General features: G+C 37.1%; 1 protein-coding gene across 1 annotated transcript in view; it reads left to right on the top strand.

The window, feature by feature from the left end:
- MIB1 (mindbomb E3 ubiquitin protein ligase 1) overlaps nucleotides 1-16,189 on the top strand; it is a 93,583-nt gene that overhangs the window by 16,925 nt on the left and 60,469 nt on the right. Inside the window, exons 2-5 of the mRNA XM_009285679.1 lie at nucleotides 2,495-2,704; nucleotides 5,486-5,615; nucleotides 7,548-7,652; nucleotides 15,305-15,371. Of these exons, the coding sequence (XP_009283954.1) occupies nucleotides 2,495-2,704; nucleotides 5,486-5,615; nucleotides 7,548-7,652; nucleotides 15,305-15,371 (512 nt within the window). The remainder of the gene's footprint in view (nucleotides 1-2,494; nucleotides 2,705-5,485; nucleotides 5,616-7,547; nucleotides 7,653-15,304; nucleotides 15,372-16,189) is intronic.

Here is a 16,189-nt window from a genome sequence, read left to right as displayed (position 1 = left end):
GGGGGGAGGGGGGGGCAGAAAATGTATGGGTGATTTCCAAGTTCTTGTTTTGTAGAAAAATAGCATTTTTAGTTGTTGTTACCAGGCAGCAAATACTTTTTAAATGTAGAAGGTTAGTTAAAAAGAATGATTATGGTATATGAAGTGTGTTGTCTGGCAGCTGGAGTTGGCAAATAACATTATGGGTTATAGGACTTGTCCGTGCCAGACCTTCAAAATTTCAGCACAGACTTTGTGCTCAAGGAATGGATGCTGCCTTAGTCATGAACTGCTCCAGGAGTTAGTGATCATTTAGTATAACGTCAGCCATTTCAGGGTTTTTGTTGTCACTGAAGGCTATCTTTGGCTGTCCTGAAGAGGTGCTCAGATCTCTGTAGTGCTATATGCAGTCTTTGCTCCAAATGTGTTGCCTTTTCCAGCCTTAACTAAATATTTATTCCAGTGTTCGTGCATCAGGAAAATTTTTAATCATGAGGCCAGATATCTTCCTAAATACGTTTATAATCAAGGTTGGAAGAGGATGGAGTGAGAAGCCTTCTTGGTTAGGAGAAATGATACATGAGATGATTTTGCTGGCATTCAGAGGGACCTTGACAGGCTGGAGAAATAGGCCAACAGGAATCTCATGTAATTCAACAAAGGGAAAGGCTGTCTTGTGCCTGGGGAGGAATAACTGGTACAAACTGGGGACAACTGGCTGGAAAGCAGATTTGTAGGAAAGGACCTGGGGGTCCCAGTGGACAACCAAGTGATCATGAGCCAGCAATGTGCCCTTGTGGCAATGAAGGACAGTGGTATCCTGGGCTGCATTAGGAGGAGTGCTGCCAGCAGGTTGAGGGAGGTGATCCTTCCACTCCACTCAGCACTGGTGAGGCCACACCTGGAGTACTGGGTCCAGTTCTGGGCTCCCCAGTGCAAAAGAGACATGGACATACTAAGTGTGTCGAGCAAAGGGCTGCAAATGCATTTTAAGGGATCTTAAGGCATCTGCTATGAGCAGTGGCTGAGGGATCTGGTGGTCTTTAGCCTGGAGAAGGCAAGGCTCAGGGGGATCTTACCAGTGTATATAAATACCTGATGGGGGTTGTAAAGAGGATGGAGCCAGGCTCTTTTCAGTGGTGTAAAGTGACAGGACAAGAGGCAATGGGCACAAATTGAAATACAGGAATTTCCACTTAAGCATAAGAAGAAACATTTTTTGCTCTAGGGATGATTCAACACTGGAACAGGCTGCCCAGAGGTTGTGGAGTCTGCGTTCTTGGAGGTGCTCAAAACCTGACTGGATGTGGTCCTTGGCAACTGGCTCTAGTTTACCCTGCTTTGAGCAGTGGTGGTTGGACTAGACAGTTTCCAGAGGTTACTTCCAACCTCAGCTATTACGTCATTCTGTGAAATGATCAGACAAGAAGGCATTTCCTTCAGTTTTGCCTCTCCAACTGTTGATTTTTCTTCGCTGCGGGTGGCTCAGCTGTTGGACACAAGTGACTAATAGGTTTATAGTGAATTTGGCAGTAATTTCCAAAAGCATCCCTTCTGGAGGGGACAAAACCCGTTCTTTTTACTTACTAATTTGAGAGTGATCTGGTTTTTTTGGCTGTTTTTTTTAAGGGTGAGTGGCTGGGAAAATTCTGTGTTATTCCAACCTTTTAGTGCTCATTTTTATCTTGTGCTACAGACTGAATGCCAGTGCTTCTCTCTTCTATTGCTCAATTTTTTCCAAACAGCAGAACTTGATTTTTTTTTTTAATAAACTTGTGGCTGTTCACTGTATTCAGAATACATGGATGGAAACTGTCTGTGACTGATCACTTTCACTCTGCTGTAACTTGGCAAAGCTGTAGGAGTAAGTAGTCTTGAGAGCTCAGTTTTTGTGGAAGGCTGGGCAGAGCACATGCTGGTGGGTTACATCTGGTCTGTCTTTGGCACATTCTTTTCAAAAAAACAACATACAAAGCAGTAAAATGCTTCAAAAATGGTAACAGATTTTCATGAAGCTAATGGCATCTGTCCAAGAGAGCTTAATTTTTTCCTGTATAAAAAAGAATAGAGATAAGCACTTATCTTTTCCACTGTACAAAATGTATAAGTCAAACCAATGATTTTCAAACTGTCACGTGCAGTTGAACACAGTAGCCTTTGTGGCATAAGGTGTGTTGATAGTCTTAATCCAGAGCTAAAATTCCAGATTGCCTGTATATTTTGATATACTCATTTCTGACCCTTTAACTTGTAGTTAAAGGATTTCTCATTTTCTTTTTCTGATTTGTATAAATGGAAAAAAACAAACATAGCTTTCTCAGCTTTTTGAGCTGAGAAAAGATAGAACATTTCAGGAACAGACTGACAACTGGAGATACGAGGCAAAGTCCATTATTTTTTCCCCTCAGTCATATAGGCTGATAGGGTATGACTAGCAGCCTTTCTTTATTGTTAACTTTTAGTATATGGTTTCAAATTACAGTGGTGTGCAACAGAAATCTGTGTAGTGATGTAGCAAAGTTGTTAGTATTTTTTTTCTTTTTCTCCCCACAGGTATCAAGCATGATGGGACTATGTGTGATACTTGTCGACAGCAACCCATCATTGGCATCCGATGGAAATGTGCTGAATGCACAAATTATGACTTGTGCACGGTTTGCTATCACGGGGACAAACATCACTTGAGGCACCGTTTTTACAGAATTACCACACCAGGAAGTGAAAGGTAAAACATAATTTTTTCCCCATGAAATTAAATAGGAACAGTTAATTGTGGTTAACTTTTAAACTGCAGATTTGGTTCCTGAAACTTGGATTGGGTAAGATAGTGGCTTGAGGTGAAGATTCTGTTACTGGTTCTCTGCATCTTTGTGAGGGAGGGTAGCTAGGACAGATCTTTGGAGCTTGGAAGGCATGGAAATTTTAGAAAGAATGGAGTACAGAAAGTTAGGATATGATTGTTCAGTTTCTTTTAACCTCATTGCAGTCTTCCTAGTTCTCGTGTTATCATATAGCAGCTTTAAAACAAAGGCAATTATCTTTACACAATGTGTAGTCACAAAATGATTTGTCAATGAATTCCTGAATGTGAAAGTTTTTTAATTAGGTTCAAAAATGGTGTAGACAGATTGAGGGGAAAATATCCTCCTTGTGGGCTATGAAAAACAGAATGATCTGGAGGCAAAACCTCTGACTTGAACTGCTTAAACTGCTCACTACAGAAAGCAGAGAAAAGATGCTGTGAAGGGTTGTTCTACCCTTGCCTTGGTTTTCGTGTTCTTTTCTTGAGTATCTACTGTCTGCCAGTGAAGAACTCTGAACAAAATTGGCATTTAGTGTATTCTTGCATAGCTTTTCTTGTGTTCTTGACTTTAAATAACTTGTCTAAATCCAAAGCCCCTCTCCGTCATGATTTATCTACCTGTTAAGTGAGAACAGTGATATTTGCCTGTTACTAAATACTTGGAGAGCTATGGTAAAGCATTGTCTAAAGGCTACATGCTGTGGTATCACCTCTGTGATAACTCTCCAGAATGTTCTTTCATTAAATTATTGGAAGCTTTTTTTGTTAGATATGATACTCAGTTAAATGCGACGTGTGTAAGACAACATTTATTTCCTCTTCTTGGAGAAGGAAGGTTTACAAATATGTTGTAATTCAGTGATGTGCTTTTACAGTTGAGGGAGGTGGTTGGAGCACACAAACTGAGTTCTTGTATCGTGTCTTGTAGGGACTGTGTTTATTTTCTTCAAACATTTGCCTTGAAGTTTGACTATGGCTCAAATGCCCAGGTCAGTGGCTTAATCAAAAAGTAACTTCTGTTTTTTTGAGATTCATGCCAGCAGATCTAGGTACCAAATATATATCATAAGCTTAGGGTCTCAATTATAATGTTCTAATGCAGAACAAGACTTAGAAGTTGAATCCAAGAGTAGAAAGTGCTGGCTTAGTGTAATTAATAGAGAATAGGTAACAAAATGTAAATCTGTTTTTCTATTTATTTCTTTTTTAAAAAACTCATTGCTTTTAGGAATGCTTGCCAGACTTTTTTCTTTTTTTTTTGTTTTTTTTTTTAGCTGAAGTTTCCTTTGTAGTTTTAAGTGGTCTGTTCTGGTGTATAAAGCATAATTTCTAGTTTTGGAGATAGATTGTACGCAAGGTAGAGAATTGCAGAAAATCTTTTGCATCTTGTCACTTTCTCCCTATCTTTGTTTAGTCCCACTGAGCTCTGTTTTGCAACTCTTATCTAGAAGGCAGTTTCATCTGCCAAGGAGCTGTTTCTACTGGATCAAGCTTAGCTGGGAAAAATTGATTAAAGTTAACTGTTTGAGGGAGGAGAAAAGGTCAAAGCAGTGCTATTGAATTTGAGGGATATCTCATAGGATAAATGGCAAGAGGCATCTAAGGATGTTTGGATGAAGGAAAGCATAAGCTCTCCCTATTCTATTCTTGAGTCTGGGAAATCATGTGGGCAGCATACCAAAGTAATGTATGCTGGTTTTTGTCTCAGTTTTATAGGTATTGAGATCTTTCTAAAATGCTGCTATAAACAATATATCTTTGTATTTTCTATCACTCTTTTATATTACTTAGATAAAAATGGCTAATATTTTCATGTGCTCTTTGCATTGATTCTAACAGTTTAACTTTTTCCTTGTCTGCCATCTGCTGGATGTTAAAGTTTAGCAGGTGGTTGATACGCTTCCTGAAGAGGTCAGGAAACATTCAGAATTTCAGCTGAAAAATACTTTTGTCTGGCAACATTTTCCTGGCATGAAGTAAGAAATCTGGTTGCATGCAGACTGATGGCTTTTGAAATGACTGAAAAGGCAGGAAAATGTTTGTCTCTTTGTTTCTATTTGTAAGTTAAATACTCATTAACTGTTCTGTTTGGGCTTATCTACTTCAGTTCTGCTGAAGTCAGAGGAAAAGAAGAGGTTTGCTTTAGGAAAATAACATTATGACTGAAAAAACAGATGCTGATACATTGAATTAAATTTGCCAAGGTATGCTATAAGAAGTATGTAGAAAAACTGAGACGTGGAGGGGAAAGAGATGTAGCTTTTACTTAATAGCATAATTCTGAATAAAAATGGCAGGGCAATTGCAGGACAATAATATTGGCCTAGGGTGCATCTACGAGAAATAGAAATGTGTTGTTTATATGACTGTTTCTTTAATGACTTTAATAGTATGAGTACAGAGCTATATGTAAGTAGTTACAAGGTTATTGCTGGTAGTAGGAAGTTCAGAGAAGAAATTATCATTAAAATTAAAAACTAACTGTAAACATGCAATAAATCATGTTAGGAAGATCATGATTTTTTTATCTCGTGGGCTGCTGTTCAAGTTGAGAATTGAATGGATGCGATTCATGCACTGAAATCTGCGTTCGTGGGGTTATTTTTGTTTCAAGGTGCTCTCCTTCCTTCCCATCCCCAAAGATTCATTTTGGACTTTCTTTATTATCTTGACTTTTGTGGGTTCTTTTTTTAATAACTTCAGGGTGTTGTTGGAGTCTCGCCGTAAATCAAAGAAAATTACAGCAAGAGGAATCTTTGCAGGTGCCAGGGTAGTGCGAGGAGTTGATTGGCAATGGGAAGACCAAGATGGTGGCAATGGGCGCAGAGGAAAGGTAAAAATAAAACTGGTTTAAATAAGAAGATGCATTTCTCCATGCTGATGTAATGGCCTTGGTGGCCTTTTAATTGTAGAGTAAAAATATCATCATAAAAGTTACTATTTTAATTTGCTGGACGTTTTTAAATCTTATTCTGTGATGCTCAAGCATTTAGAAAGAGGAGGGAATGTATACTATGACCAGTTCTTTTAAATTTAAATTTACATTTTTACAATACCAGCACAAAATTTTTGAAACTACTAAATTTTTGTCTTGGTTGTTCTGTTTTAAGCCTGGCTTGTAACAACATTAAGATATTGGGCATATTTCAGCATTACTAGAGAGCTGGTGTAAAAACAGAGCTCTCAAGAATAGTCCTTCCGGTCATCACTGTTCTGTAGTCTTGTTGCCTGTGGGTCAGCACATCTGTGTATCTCTTGCCTTTGGTTTTCAGTGCTTGCACCCTGGATAGATTTTTGTTTTTCGTCTAATAATTCTAGGGACTTCTCCAGTTTACAGTTAAAAACTTTGCAAGTGTTGGATGTGGATATTGTATTACTGGCTTAGGATATTATATGAATGTGTTTCATTTGTTGTATAATAAGAATATTTGGATTTCTTGAAAATTGCATGGGATGATATGTTGCTGATCATAACCTTTGCAAATTTTCTGTTTACAACTTACATTTACCTTGAGAACTAATGAAGGTTTGTTATCAGTGTGAACATACAGCAGGGAGTGTAAGATATACTATGACTTTTATCACCAAATATGAGATGTTCTAGAAGGAGAATTGGGAGTGTAAAATATACTATGACTTTTATCACCAAATATGAGATGTTCTAGAAGGAGAATTGGGAGTGTAAAATATACTATGACTTTTATCACCAAATATGAGGTGTTCTAGAAGGAGAATTGGATGCCCTTATATCTTGGCCAACTGGTGTTTTTTGTTGCATTTATTTTTAGTACACTTAAGCACCATTTAAAAGAGAGTGAAAAGTTCCTGAAGAAGATATTTAGCCTATTTTATATCCTAGACATTTATGGAAACTTTAGGACTTCTGGGGATTTCATTTTGGATTTTATTGAGAGGAAATAATGAATTTAAATCTCTTAAAGCAAAGGATATTCAGATGCAGCTTTTTTTATCTTGCTTATTTATCCCTTGCTGTGAATTTGGCAAGATATTTTGAAATCTCTGAAACTTCGCAAAGTAAGAATCTTATCCTGCATGGTCTGCTTTATGTACTAGACTTGAATTAGTGGGTTTATTTGCAAGCTGAAAATACGTATAAATGCATATAAATGTTTTTAACGAGGAAAAGCAGATGGTAGATAGCAGAAACAGCATTTAAATAAATCCAAATAAGAATGAAGACATTCTGGAAATTGATTTTTTTGAGTAACGGAAGTGTTTTCAGAATTTGGTGCATGGCCTCATGATTTCAGAAATGTCAGTGAAAGTCCTTTTCACTCTCCTTCTTTTGTACTGTTATTAAACAGATTTGCTCTGGAAATAAAATTTTGTCTCCTAACATAGTGCACTGCCACCAGGCTAATGCAGGTTAAACCAGACAAATTGCAGCAATTAAAACAGTTTTCATCCTGTTTTTCTTAGTTAAATGCTGCTTCTAGTAAGAACATATCAAAGCATCATAAATTTTTACAGTTCAGATTTTGTTCTCTACTTACGTAGTTAGATTACCTACCAAATATACAAAAGAAAAATAGGCCTACAAAGTATATATTCAGGCTGCCATCTTATTAAGACACCTAGGGAACACTTGTATTAAATGGAAAACAGCTTCAGGGTAAATTTTATTAAATTCAGTAAAACTGCTGTATCCTGAATTATTCTGAAGAGATGAATAAGGTTTTAAGTTCAAGTTGTGCTTCTAAGTCTTTGTTCTAGAAACATTTTTCTTATTTTTAAAACTGAATAGGTAACTGAAATCCAAGATTGGAGTGCATCGAGTCCACATAGCGCAGCATATGTTCTTTGGGACAATGGTGCTAAAAACCTTTACAGAGTTGGCTTTGAGGGCATGGTAAGTATAAAAGAACACAAAGGGTAAAATGCACGGTGGGGGAAGGGTAGTAAGAATAACTTGCTCTGCTTTATTATCCTGCTTTTGTAATACCCTTTGTCAGTTTGCATGCATTAGTCAGGTCATTGTGAATACAGCTGTATGGATCATGCATATGTAGGAGGAAGAAAGTCTGATCTGGGAATTTATAAAACATGTGACTAACTTAAAGTTAAGGGCTGGTTTCTGCCAGAGTATAGTGAATATTTACATCGCATACATGGTTATCTTACTGAGCTACTGTTGTGCTTAAATTAAAATTCAGAAAAGAATAAGAAGCTTAGTCATGAACTCTTTAAAGACCCTATTTCTTTAACTCCTGAACTCTTCAGTTCACTTCAAATTTTGGTGTGATTACTGCAAGATTTGCAGTTTTTAAACTACTGGCAACACTCGGAATCCTCTTGAGAGCAATTTTTTTGTCAGTGGAAAGGTGTTGATTAAGTTACAACCTTAATTTGCTTTAGCATTAAATTTTTCTTTTTCACTTCCTAGCTTCTACAGCTACTTCTACAGCTTTAGAGAGAAAATGGGTCAGACTCTAGCCTAAGTGCCTTCTGTTGCTGGGTGTTCTTATCCTAATATGGGTCAGGGAAAGGTTACTTTGATTATCAACTGCGTATAACATCTTAATTAGCATTTTCTTTGCATGATTTTTGTTTGATGCTGCAGAGAAAAACCATGTTAACTTAACACTGAAGTGTCATCTTGTCAGATGTATATCAGTAATAAAATGTTAAACGACTAGTCTACTTTTTTTGAAAGTAAAATATTTTGCTTTATAGCATCATTTGAAATAAAGTTTATTTTTATAATAAAAATAAACACTAAGTACCACTTTCACAGTAAATACATATTTTAGTGTCAGGTTTAAAAAGAATAAACATCTTTAGTGCAGGTCAGCTTTTCTGATGCATGAAGATGCTAAAGATAAAATATGTCAGTATTGGATTATGTCCTTCATGGTCCCCCCCCAGTTCTAAAGAAAATTCCTTATATACTGGCAAAACGGAAAGTAAGTTTCATGTAGTATTATGTAGTATAACATTATTAAACCAGTGGTTGGTATCTCCCCCTTACATTTGATTGTGATGCATGGAGAAGGAGCACAATTACAGAATCTAGATAGAGTGAGATACAGGTCAACTGATTTTTTTGTTGCAACGTCAGTTACTATGTTAAAATTTGTGCACTGCATAGTGGGAGTGCTGTGGAATCATTAAAGATTCCTTCTGGCCGCAGAAGAAATACATTTAAGATAAGTTACATTCTGTTCTGAAATAGTTATTCCCTTAATAATAAAAATATATTTATTATTTGTAAATCAACTATATTCTGTTGCTAAACTATTGCCACATAAAGAAGTGTTAAATATTTCTAGAATACTTGATTAACTACTGCAACTGTAAATTTGAATGGATAAGGGTGACCCTTCCCACAAGATTTGTACAAATAGAAATATATAGGATAATATATAAATAATATATGTACATATGTATAAAGTATAATTTGAGGCTTTATATGTAGTGCTTACCTGATTGTAATCCATTCCTACAATAATTTTATCTTTGTCGGATACTTTTATCAAGTGCAGTTTTCACTTCAGACAGAATGGATTCTTGGATATCTGTGACAAATAGTCATTTGAATGTAAAGCTAGATTTTATAACTGATTAATTGCTTGGTAAGTGTACAATTCATTATGATTATTTACTGCTATTTATGTGCCATTATGTAAAGCTGACTAATAGACTGTCAGAAAGTTCACGTAAAGTTGGGGCAAACTTGTCTTTGGGACTAAGAAATTGGATATGAATGTCCAGAGAATGTGGAATCAACAATACTCAGTGTGTGCCTGTGTCAATACAGCTGGGAAGAGACCCCTACTTGCAAATGAATAACACTTGACTTGGATGCAAATGGAGCTGATTAAAGAAACACAGCTTATTATTGTAAGTCAGGGTTGCTTGTTTCATAGCTGACAGGCTGCATCTGGTCCTCAAAATTAATCTATCTGGCCTGCCAGCTTTTCCTTGGGAGAGACGAGGACTGGCTGGTGGGCAGCAGGTGCTGGCTGAAAACTTGCATTTATTTGTGGTCAGATCCTTAGAGTTTTTATTTGAGTTTGCTGTTGCTGTGTTTACATATGAAGTGGTTGAGAGGGGTCCATCTTGCCTTTCTTTGTGAAGCCTAGCAATTTAAATCTGGGAGTTTCTGCTGCCACAGGCCACAAATTCCCAAATTAAAATCTGTTTTTATGATACCGTTAGGTTGAGTAACATGTTTGCTACATCCGTAGTAGGAATAAAGTACTGTTGGCTAATATGGTTATTGACACTGCTTGCATTTCATACCTATATGTATTCAGATTCTAGAGCCAGACCAAGCTGTTAACCGCATTACCTGTTTTAGAATTGTGTGAACATAGCCTTTTGCAATAAAAAGATACGCTATGTGGAATTAGAGAGTTAATGAGAAGATTGTGATTTAGCTTTTTGGACTTGTTTTTAGTTTTTATTTCTTCATATCACACAGCTGAGGATGTAAAGCTGGTGACTTCTGTTGGTTTTCAATAAGCATTATATTCTACTACTTACTAATAGAATGATTTTGCTATAAAAACTTGAGAAAATAGTTCCATCAGCAGGAGTGCCCTAAATCAGTTTCATTAGTTAGGAACCAGTTTTGTGCTACCAAATTTCTTTGCTGTTGCCTTTTTTTGCTGTGATTAACCTCCTTCTCTTGTTTTTCATTATGGAGGATCTTGCTTTCAACTATGTAGCCTCTAAAAGAAGTAGCTGTTGTTATCATCCATCATTGTCACAGTAATCTATAAGCCATCTGTGTTTGTGTACTTCTTTCCACGAATTCTGAATAGTTGAGTGCATAAGGGAAACTGAGAAGATTCCTTGCCCTTGTGTTTTTGGTGTTACTTTAAACTTTCTTATCCTGATTGATACCTAGCGTCTGTTCAACATTTATTTGGGTAACCCTTAAAGATAATCCTTGAAATTACTCTAGAGGATTTTAAGAATGACTTATTAACACTTTTTTAAAATAAAACCAAGGTAAATGTCTTAGCATACTAGGCATTGCGGGTGAGTGTTGTAAAATATATAGAAACATGCTTTCTGCTGCAGTTACAACTGTCAGATCTGTAATGTAAGTCAAATCTTCAGCTCTCGAGTCCTTTATCTTGTCCCTAGTACGTTCAAAATGAGTGGTTTAGGAAGGAGCAACAAGAATTTTCATTATCTTGTTAGTTCAGTGTTGTCCTGTTGCTTATAGGTGCTGATCAAAACTGATTTAGAACAGAAACATGAATTTTGGCCACCTTTACACATGCAGCAGGTGTTTTTTATTACATTACTCACAGTGTAGCCAAAGTTAGGTAGGTAGTTGTTTTGGAATCCCGAGAGGAAGGAGATATTTATGTATACGTTGTGCATTTGTTTGCATCTGTCAGCAGACTTTGTTTTGCTTCTTGTTTACGTCGTCTAATTTCTCTACATTTCTCCTGTAGTCTCAACCAAGGCAAGTTTTTCATCCCTCTGTAACCGAGTTGCTTAGAAACACATTTCTGTTAAGCAGAAACGTACTTACTGATCCTTTTCCAATTTTGTTATTTACAGTATTAACCCACAAGGAAGACTTTAAAATGATCCTCCTTAAAAAAAAAAAAGTTAGATGTGGAAAGTTTTTATAAGTACCTATAATCAATAGACAGTAAGGTTATAAGCCGTTCACTCAGCATTTGCCTGAGGTCTGATTTCTTCTGTAAGAAGCTATTGCTATTGTTTTTATACCTCACACCTCTTTGTCATTTCAGTCACTTTCTCTACCAGCATGTTCTTTCTCCTTTTACTGCTTTCACTTTTGTCAGCTTCTTGAAACTGAAAATTATTTGAGTTCATTAAATTTGAAATAACAGCATTTCTTATAAACCTTTAGCTACAACTTATCAATTTATCTAGTCCCTTGTTGTCTTAATCAGGTGACAAAGCAGCACACACTGGGCTTTCTCCATTTGCCCTGTAAGGGCATATTTCCTTGCCAAAAGCTGTTGTGAGCTTGAAGACTTAAAATGACCTTTAAGGGGTGTATTCATTGCTACCTCAAACACCTGCAGCTGTGGCACCATTCCTGCTGGTATATATGTAAGATCAGTATTAATTTCTCTCCTGGTGTTTGCTGCTGGTGTTAGATACTATTTCAGTGCATCTGGATCAAACATTCTTCTTTTTCTTAGCAGCACACCTAGTTTTCTTATCAAGTCTGTAGACTCCCTTCCCTGGTTTTGATGGATGGCATTCCATATTGATTGGAATAACTTAATAGTTACTCCAGTAGGCAGCTGCTCCTTCAGCATTGTTTTCCTCTTCAAGGTCAGGGATGACGGCACTTTTACACCATCTGCCAATATTGCTGATGTTGCTGTAATGTACTTTTTTTTTTAAATTCTCTGAAGTTTTTATGATGATGAAATTGCTGCTGTTTTTTCAGTGGTATAACTGGATGGTAAGTCAAAGTAAACTGTTACATCTTCTGTATTTCCCATTTGGCTGAGCAGATCATGATCTTTATGTAATCCAGTCACATACAGCTGGAATGCAAAGAATTTTTCAGCAAGTCAGAAGGCAGATGCTAGAAGACCAATGTTCTCCACTGTAGGCAAAAACCATTATTACTCACTGCTCATGTGCATCAGCTGTTACTACGGATCTGAAAGTCCTACTGTGCAATGTTTTGTGCTCATGCTGTTCCTGAGTTTTCATTATAACGATTTCCTGCTTAACTGGGGCTTCCATCTCTTCTCTAACTATACACAAATTCCACAAAATCTATAGCTTGTTTTTCTGTTTCTTGAAAGAATCCTATTCAGGGTTCATTGAATGATTTCTCCATCAAGTTAGTGTATAAAAGCTTATGTTTTGTTTTAATCTTTGCATGTTTGTCTCCATCACATATTTACACCCAGCCTCCCAGTTGTTACTTCTTTTTCTGCGTATGGTGTCACCATGTCTAAAACTTGCATTTTAACGTCCCTTGTGTTTTGGTACAGTCCCTCTTGCACTTGCACATCTCATCTCCAAGCGATCCGCGTTTTCAATCCATGTACAAGGCTCAGGGAGACTCATAAAACTTGTAAAAATCCTGGTGGGGTTCTCCAAAGTGCGGTACAGCAGAGCTGGCAGCAGCGGTGTGCTGGCAGCCTTGTGTGGCCGGGCTTAGGGTGTGTTTGTGCTCCGTCCTCACTAGGGGGGCCTCTTGCCACGCAGTCCCCAGAGGAGGATGGCCAGGAGCTTAACACCACCCCTGATTTTTCACTTAAACTACTTGGGCAGAAGAAAGCTTGTTTTCCTTTTCTGATAAATATTGTAGCTAAGCGCTAGAAGTAGAATTATAGTTGCTTACCCAGCTTTCGTGGTACTGAAGTACAACTAAGTACAGTTTCCTATCTTAAAACTCCAGGATCTTTTTTGGGTTTGGTTATGTTTTCTAAGACATTTGCAGGCCTTTATCACGTTGACGTTACTTTTCTTAGTGCTGTTTGTAAAGTTGCTGAAGGAACTGTTTGCAGTATATACAGTATATACGAGTTAGTTTTGTACTGCCTTAATACCTGTCAGTGCCTCATCTTTCTGTGCATTTTGAGTCCTCAATTTTTTGGTGAAGGCTTATGTAAAAAAAAAACCAACACGTTACCTTTGCTTTTCTGTGATACTTAAATCAGACTCTTGTTTTACTCCTTAGTGATCTAGCATTGACTTCACCATGTAAGTGAAAGGAAGACAGATGTGAAGCTGAGGTTCAACATCAAGCTACCACTTAGTTTTACAACCAAGTATATCATTATACTCCAGAAATAAACTATGCGTAGGGCATGGTACAAGCAGAGTAAAAAAGAGTAGATGTGTAGGTTTCTGGTGGGTGTTTTTTTCCCTGTAAAATTTAATGTATCTTAACCTGCTTCCTACTAATTTCTGCTGCAAGATAGTAATTAGCCTTTTACTGAATATTTTATTTCTTCTGCTAGCTTTTAGCCATCAGTCTGCTCTGTATGTTAACACTTGCTGTAATGCAAGCGATCTTTCACCCAGATTTTGCTTTGCTGAGAAGAGAACCGTTTAGGACCCTCCTGCGCTCTATTCTTAATGCTCTGAAGAACGTGAAACCAGCTCTTGCATGTATATCCCTTCGTGACTCCTGTGCAGACAGCTGGTTGTTGCATGACACGAAGAGTTTGTATTCAGTGGGTGAGACCGAGTGCTCCCGAGCACGTTAAATCTCCGTTGGTCTGGGGGAATGAATCGGCTTGCCATCTGGGATGGTCAGCGCAGCCCCTTTGTCTTCGGCCGAGTTAAACCCAGCACCTGCCCACCGGGTGGCAGCATTTTGTCACAGGCCTGCTGCTGCTGGGCTGAACAAGAGCGGCTAAATCTCATTCTTTTCATCTGGCTGTTTTCATCACTTTTTGAAAAAGTGGTGGTACATTCTTCACAGATCAGGATGTACGCTGAATTTTGTATCGTTTCTGGCTGCTTAGCAGTTACAGGTCCCTGAGGGTAGTATTGTGTTTGTCAGTGCCTTGATGATTCGGAAGACTTGAGAGTTTTCATTTTAATCCTTTTGCAGGAGCACAGTCTGTCAATAAATCTTGGGTGTGGGAAAAATAATTGTTAAAGTATTCGTTTAGTTCTAGTTGATTATATCATAACCACCACCTGTCCTCTATTTCCTCCCCCATCCCATAGAATATTCTGACACATTTTACAAACAGTTTCCTATCTCCTTCCCAACTCGTAGTGCGCACAAAATGCCCTTTGTTTAGTGAGAATTGTTCCATAAGGAGCAATGGCAGATGGTAGCCATTTGGCTTTAAGGGTTACACAGGGAAAAAACTAGAGGAAAGGAGAATTATAGTAACTCTGCTGGCTTTATGAATAGGAGTTGGTTATCACACTCGAAACCTCTGTTTCTCAGATAATATTGAACAGAGTCTTTCTGGAGGATGAGCTTTAGAACTTTTGTCTTTAAAAAGATCATGTTTAGCTCAGCACTGTTTTTTTAAAAAAGAAAGCAATATCCTTGTGTTCTGTATATTCTTAATCAGAAATTCTTCATTTTGTAGAATTTGGGTGCCAGGTTTTCTTCTCTAAGTTAAACATGTATCTGTCAAAAAGGGTTGGGAAGAGGGGGCAGCACTGGCAGGCATTAAATGATCGGTACAGGAAAGGCTGTGGCCTTGAGCACTGTTTGCAAATACTTTTTTTTTTTTCTGTCCTTGTGTTTTTTAAAAGGAAAGATAACCTTATAGAACAATGCAAAGGAGCTTTGTGTTATTTTAATACTTTCCTTTGAGTTAAAAATGTCTCATCATTTATAGCCTTTTATATTGGTGAAGGTTGTTAAAATCTTGAGAATGTCAAGGCTGATAGATTGGAAAGTATTTGAGATGATATGCATCAGTAACAAATTCATGGGGCATGTTTTTTGTACACGTAATTTTCAGCCTTTCTTATTGAGTGTATTTCAGTTCTAGTTTCACTGACTTATGTTAACCTGGAGACTCAGCCAGTGAGGACTAAAGTTGTCTCAATCTCTCTTCATAGTCTGACCTGAAATGTGTCCAAGATGCAAAAGGAGGCTCTTTCTACAGGGACCATTGTCCTGTGTTAGGTGAGTTGAAGATAAAGTAAATTTATCTTGATGTGTGTTAATTATACGTAGTCTGGATTTCTCTTTAAATGTCATCTAAAAGGACTATCCTTACTAGTGAAATGTAAATGGTAGCATTTCTATGCATTAATAATAAATTGTAATTTATTTTTTATTTTATTTTATTAAATTACATTGCTAATGTATTTGGTATCAGTGTGCCAAGTGGATGGCAAGGGAGCTGTTAAGTGTTGACTAAGTAATAAATTGAGTCACAAGTCTTGTGCACTATATTTCTAAAGAGCCAAACATGGCTGTGCATTCTTATAAGACTGTCTTAAATACTCAGAGGTGTTCAATGAAGTAGCGTGTACATAGCCATAAACAGGAGTCATTCGAACATATAACAACCTATTATTTTATACTAATATATGTTGTGAAGTCTTAGTTGAGGTTTTCCACATCAGCTATTGCACTGACTTATTCCTCTAGTGTCTTGGCTGGGCTGTAGACCTGTGCAGAGTGTATTATAAAAAATAATTTCCATGTGCTTTGGTTTTTGAAATATGGGCAAGTTGGGATAAATTTTATAGATTACTGGACACAAACCTCTTAATTATTAATGTGTATTTCCTTGGCAAAACACCTGGTCATAAAACTGGACACTACAGAAAATTTTGCTTTTCTTCTTGAGTTAATTATTATATTTCAATGCATAAAAAACTTAGCTGATAATACTGGCTTTTCTGAAGTGATGAGAATTCTCTATTTACTAGTTTTAATCTAATTCCTTGCACAAATACTTGAAGTATGACCTGCAAGCACTATTCTTTTATTGA

Source organism: Aptenodytes forsteri, unplaced genomic scaffold (assembly GCF_000699145.1).
Source record: "Aptenodytes forsteri isolate BGI_AS27 unplaced genomic scaffold, ASM69914v1 Scaffold23, whole genome shotgun sequence".
Lineage (NCBI taxonomy): Eukaryota > Metazoa > Chordata > Aves > Sphenisciformes > Spheniscidae > Aptenodytes > Aptenodytes forsteri.
Note: the sequence above shows the minus strand (reverse complement) of the source record. Positions and strands in the feature narration are given on the sequence as shown.